The sequence below is a fragment of the Panicum virgatum genome, chromosome 9K, assembly GCF_016808335.1.
Source record: "Panicum virgatum strain AP13 chromosome 9K, P.virgatum_v5, whole genome shotgun sequence".
Taxonomy (NCBI): Eukaryota; Viridiplantae; Streptophyta; class Magnoliopsida; order Poales; family Poaceae; genus Panicum; species Panicum virgatum.
The window spans coordinates 28477312-28483311 of NC_053144.1; the positions used below are offsets into that span (position 1 = coordinate 28477312).

A 6000-nucleotide genomic window follows, 5' to 3' on the forward strand; every position below is an offset into this window, starting at 1 on the left:
CTTAAAGCTGCTGGCATTTGCACATTGACTAATTGTTAATCATACATAGAATAGAAATCACAAAATATTCTATAATTTTAAGTAACAAAGTGTGAATAACTACTTAAATTATAGAGACTCCAACAAGTCTGGCTGAGAACAACATTAACTCACTGCTAGAGAAAATTTCATGACAAAGTCATATGAGAAGCATGTTCCATTACACACATATCCCAACCTAGCAGTAGTAAAAAAAAAATGAAGTTTCAGAAAATGATCAAATGGAGCATATGCACGACACATCTGAACTGTCTCTCATTTTTGCACTCTACAAGATCAACACATGGATCTGAATATTTGTTAGATAAACATCATCGATCTCATCCTGCCACTATTATCGTCAGCATCAATCATTTTGTATCATGGATGAATCCTGCAAAATGAATCTAAACTTTAACTTCTACTGCAGCACTATAAAAAAATGCAGAGTATAAATGTAGTGAACTGAAATTATGGAAAGAGGCAGCATGAAAGCAGTGAACTGAATTGTGTAGAGTAAGCAGCGAACTGAACTGAACTGAACTGCACAAATTATGGAAAAAAATACAGCATAGCACAAATTATACACACAACAACTAAACATACCCTATAGCCGCAAGGCCACACAATTCTTAGCCTTGTGTGGCCTTGTGGCCAAAATCAGAGACTAGGATGTTCAGTCATTTTTAGTAAACATAACAGCAAGGAAATTTTTTGTATTCTAAAATTAATAGTTTGTATCATGAAAGCTAGCAACACAATGTAGAAACTTCAACATAAACTTCAATGAAGATTACCTTATGTAGTATCATGTATTATCCTCGCGCATTATCAAATCATTGATAGATGACATGCTAAACTCTGTTTTTTTACCTTCTTCCCTGAACCAGTCCTGAGTGCAAATGAGTGATTCTATTGTCTCAGGCAGTAAACTGCTATGAAACTTGTTGACTATTTTTTTGCTGGTGCTGAAAGCCGATTCAGAGACCACAGAAGATGCTGGAATGGCCAACAAGTCCCTTGCTATACATGCAAGAGTGGGATATTTGGCTGCATTGCCCATCCACCACTTCAAGATGTCAAATTTTGCAGAACACGAAACTGGGGTCTCATCCAAATATCTATCCAGATCAGTTGTCATCTGTGACTAAAGATCATGGCTAAGCTGTCTATCCCAAGCTGCCCATGGATCAGTCTTCATGGAAGGCACTTCGTGATCGGTTGATCCCAAGTGGCCCATATATGGTAAATCTGACTCTTTTCCTTTAGAAGAATATGCTTGAAACAACTCACGAACTAGACTTTCCACTCTATCAAATTTTTGCTTGGCTTTGGTTCCAAATGATTCACTAAAAACGAAGTCTGTGAATTTGAGCTTATACCTTGGGTCAAAGATAACTTTCACACAAAGTAATACATATGACTTGTTCCTATATTTATTGAATTTCTTCTTCATTGCCTTTAACCAAGGTTCAAGAAATCGCGCTTAATCGCGAGATTACTCGCGCTTATGCGCTACGCGCCGGGTCAGCGCGTCGATTACCAGGTAATCGCGCAATTAATCGCTGGCCGCGCTTAATCGAGCGCGTAATCGAGCGGAAATCGTTCGCACGGTCACCGGCGGGAGGGGAAGCGGGAAGATTGGCGCGCGCGCGGGCGCGGGATCAGTGTACCGCTACCGCTGCGACCTTCCCAATCGATAGCCGCCTCCTTTCCCAATCCAATCTCAGTCGCGCCTCCTGCCCTGCTCGTCCGCCGCGCCTCCCTGCTTGTCCACTGCGCCTCCCTGCTCGTCCGTCGCGCCCTTCCCGTTTGCCACGGCTCTGCTTCCCGCCTCCGCCCTTCCGTCGTCCACCTCCGGCCTTCCGGTCTGCGGTCGTGCGGCAGGAAAAGGTCAGCCGCAGCCCGCGGCCGTGCCTCCCCCTGACTCCCCCGTGCAAGTCTGCCACGACCGTCCCTCCCTGCCTGCCTGTTCGCCGGTGCCCTTGGTGGTATTCAGGTAATCTTCTGCTCCTCTATGGACTGCTACTATAATAAGTCTATTTCTTCAATCTTTATGTTCGTGTGGTTCGGTGGTTATGCATCAATGCATGTTCTTGTGCTCTTGCTTTGCTGATTGCTGTAGGATTGTGCTGATGTGTTCACTGCTATGTTGTGCATGTCTTCCTAGGATGGCTGGGACAGAGGGGCAGGCTGCTGTGGATGCCCAAGTGCCTGCAAGTGATAACCAAAGTGAGTCTGTGTTTCACCTTAAGAGAAAATCAAATGACATTGGATGGAATTGGGGCAGCCTATGTGATCCAATTGTCAAGAATAGATTGAAGTGCCTACTTTGTGGCAATGAGAATAGTGGAGGCATTAATCGATTCAAGCAGCACCTTGCACATGAAGGGACTGCAGTGGTCCATTTGCACCAAAGTGACTGATGAAATTAAAAAAAAAGTGCAAAGAAGATCTTGACCGACCAAAAAGAAGAAAAGGGAGAAGCAGAGGGCAGAGGTAGATCTGAGAGAAGATGTGGTAATTACAGGGAGTAGAGAAGGATCAGATGCTGAATCTAAGGCTGCAAGCTCATCAGGTGGTTCCCCAACTCAAAAACTAGGTCCCATGGATCGATGGACACGACCTATTAATCCTAAAGCAACCAAAGAAGAAGCCAAGAGGCAACAAAGTTTAAATGAAGCACTTTGGAAGGAGAGGACACATCAAGTGCATCAATATATTGCTAGATGGGTATACACTCATGGTATACCATTCAATGCAGTTGACAATGATGAGTTCATAGAGATGGTTGAGGCCATTGGTTGCTTTGGTCCTGGTTTGAGACCACCTTCTCAATATGACCTTCGAGAGAAATTGTTGAAGGAGGAGCATGCAAGAGTGAAAACTTTGCTGTTGAACCGTGAAGAAGAAAAGAACAAGAATGGTTGTTCAGTCATGACTGATGCTTGGACAGATATGAAGAGGAGGAGTATAATGAATCTGTGCACACATACTTTAGAAGGGGCAAGTTTCATGAAGTCCAAGGAGATGTCAGATGTATCACACACAAGTGAGGTCATATTTGAGTTAGTGGACAAAGCAATTGATGAATTAGGAGCAGAAAATGTGGTGCAAGTTGTGACAGATAATGCCTCTAATAACATGGGAGCAAAAACATTGATGTTAGAGAAGCGGCCTAACATTTTTTGGATCTCTTGTGCAACTCACACAATCAATTTGATGCTCCAAGGCATTGGTAGCCTGCCAAGGTTTAAGAAAACAATTGACCAAGCAAAGGCGTTCACTATTTTTGTGTATGGGCATCATCGAACCTTGGCATGTATGCGGTCTTTCACTTTGAAGAAGGATATTATAAGGCCAGGGGTGACTAGATTTGCCACCAGCTACCTTACTTTGCAAAGTTTGATGGAAAAAAGAGATGCACTAAGGAAGATGGTGGTTGATCCAAAATGGGATGAAATACCAGATGTGAAGACAAGAAAGGGAAAAGATGCAACTGCCACTATGCTGAGTGTTCCCTTCTGGAAAAGTGTAGCACTTTGCCTAAAGGTTTTTGAACCTTTGGTGAGGCTACTTCATTTGGTTGATGGGGATGTGAGGCCAGCCATGGCTTTTCTTTATGGTGAGCTAATTAAGGCAAAGAAGGAGATCAAGGAAGCCTTTGGCAATGTGGAGAATAACTACAAAGATGTCATGGCTATTGTTGACAAGAAGATGAAGGGCAGACTTGATTCCAGCTTGCATGTTGCTGCATACTTGCTGAATCCATACTACTCCTATAGAGATGCTGCCATCTTTGATGATTTAAGTGTTGTGGAAAAGTTCATGCTTTGTTGTGAGACATTTTTCAAAGGTGATGAAGAAAAAGAGTACTTGGCTGTCAATGAAGATTTTGACAAGTCTCGGACGAAGCAAGGTTTCTTTGGAAAGAAGATGGCAAGAAGTTGTGAACGATTTGAGTTCAACCCTGGTATTATTCTCTTCATTTCAGCAGCCATTTTGCTTCTTCACTCCACCTTAACTAATCTTATTCGCTTCATTTTGACTGTTAGCATCTTGGTGGAGGCTCTATGGAGGTGGAGCACCAAATTTGCAACGCATGGCTTCTCAAATCCTCTCATTGACAGCAAGCTCCTCCGGATGTGAAAGGAATTGGAGCACTTTTGAGTTTGTTAGTTACTAAAACTCTGCCTATAAAAATATTGCCATGACTTGTCTCATTTACTAATGTTTATTTCTTTCATTTGTACTCTGTAGATACATACGAAGAGAAGAAATAGACTAACAACAGAGCGCCTCAACATGTTAGTCTACGTGCAATTTAATACAAGGCTGCTGTCCAAGAAGGAGAAAATCAGCAACAAGAAATCTTATGAAGTCCTCCTAAGCAATGATGCTGCTGAAGCACAAGGTTTTTTTTATGAGGGAGGGGATGAACAAGCTTTGGTGGTGTTTAGGGACCCAAATGAGGCTGAGGCTGAAGTTCCTGGAACTGGGATGACATGGCGTATCCTTGGAGATGTAGTGGAAGCAGATGAGCAGCTTCAACCTCATAGGAGTGGAAGGAATCAGCCTAGAGATTTACATGAAGAAGAAGAGTTCGAATCTGAAGACGACAGTGACTATGAGGAAGAGCAAATTCCTTTTGAAGATGATGAAGATGAAATACTAGGAGCAAATTCCTTTGAGGATTGAAGCTGTCTGGATTGTGGGCTGCTGCATGTTGTGTTTACCTATCATATTTTGCTTGATTGTGCTATGTACCATCAGCTGCTAGCTGCTAGCTGCTGCTATGACTTTTAAGTTTTTATTTTCTTTGAGTTTGAAGTTTGAACTATGAACTATGCTATGTCGTTATGTGCTACTTCATGTGGTGTGCTGCAGTCTGCAGCTGTTAATTTTATGCTCATTGTCATTCGTTCTTACTTTCTTGGTCATAATCTATTGTTAATGTCTAGCTGTCATGTTCTTTTTTTTTCATGAACTCTAAACTAATTAGGTTGTTGTCATTTATGTAGGTACAGTTGCTGTCCAGCAAAGAAGATGGCTAGAGGGAAGAATTTACTGTTGTAAGACCTCTTGAAAACCTCCTTTTTTTATTTTTTTGGCAATATTAGTACAAACGATTAATCACGTTTAATCACGATTATTCACGATTACTCTTTTTCCATGCTCGAGCGCGCGCACAGCGCGTAGCGATTTTTGAACCTTGCCTTTAACACCATGGCAATTTCAGCATCTTTAATCTATGACTCTTGCTTCAAAGCTAATTTGATCTTTCGTGTTTCATGGAAATAGAGACTTGAAGTAGAATATTGTCCGTCAGAAACAATGTCGTTGCACCCTTAAAGACCTACAGCAGCCTACAAAGGACCGCAACCTTCTCCCACTCATCCGAAGACGGTGCATATGTGTACTTTTGATCCTCACTTTGTAACTTCTCAAAGGCTACCCTGAACTTCAAGGCTGTTTGAAGCATCAACAATGTTGAGTTCCATCTTGTAACCACATCAAGCCCTGGCTTCTTCTTACATGTAATTCCTTCTTGTGCAATTATTTCCTTGAACATCTATTTTCTAGATTGTGAACCATGGATATACGTAATACTTTCACGAAAGTTCACAACAACTGATTCCACAACTCGAAGTCCATCCGATAGTGAAGTAACTTGCCTTTTGCTGGTAGAAATTTCTTATCCACAAGATTGTGCCTCAACAAGTCAATCATTGAATTATTTGTTGCAGCATTATCAAGAGTAATTCCGGACAACTTATCTTCAGTTGACCAATCTTGAATGCAATTTTGGATATTGTTGAAAAGCTCAACACCAGTGTGTGGTGTTTTAACATCGATGAACTTTATTATCCTTTTCTGCAATTTCCATTCAGCATCAATGAAGTGACAGGTTACAATAGTGTAACCCAATGTCTGATTGATTGTCCACATATTCGTAGTGAGAGAGAACCTATAGTTTTTATT

General features: G+C 41.7%; 1 protein-coding gene across 2 annotated transcripts; it reads left to right on the forward strand.

Moving 5' to 3' along the window:
* Nucleotides 1–2530: 2530 nt before the first annotated feature.
* LOC120651121 lies at nt 2531–4924 on the forward strand. 2 transcript variants are annotated; one of them, XR_005665930.1, is made up of 3 exons: nt 2531–4192; nt 4279–4364; nt 4447–4496. XR_005665930.1 is itself a non-coding variant. In XM_039928495.1 (3 exons), exons 1-3 carry the CDS (start codon nt 2626–2628, stop codon nt 4714–4716), a joined length of 1923 nt encoding a protein of 640 aa, XP_039784429.1. In that variant the 5' UTR covers nt 2531–2625; the 3' UTR covers nt 4717–4924. The 2 variants fall into 2 exon arrangements, 1 of the variants encoding a protein (XP_039784429.1); XM_039928495.1 differs by having other exon boundaries at nt 2531–3991; nt 4074–4192; nt 4279–4924.
* Nucleotides 4925–6000: the final 1076 nt, after the last annotated feature.

Bases quoted from the DNA above. Each gene is read 5' to 3' on its own strand.
- LOC120651121 (XM_039928495.1), top strand. From the start codon at position 2,626: ATGGATCGATGGACACGACCTATTAATCCTAAAGCAACCAAAGAAGAA. The intron at 3,992-4,073 runs GTATTATTCTCT...TTTGACTGTTAG, and splicing joins ACGATTTGAGTTCAACCCTG to CATCTTGGTGGAGGCTCTAT. The intron at 4,193-4,278 runs GTTAGTTACTAA...TGTACTCTGTAG, and splicing joins ATTGGAGCACTTTTGAGTTT to ATACATACGAAGAGAAGAAA.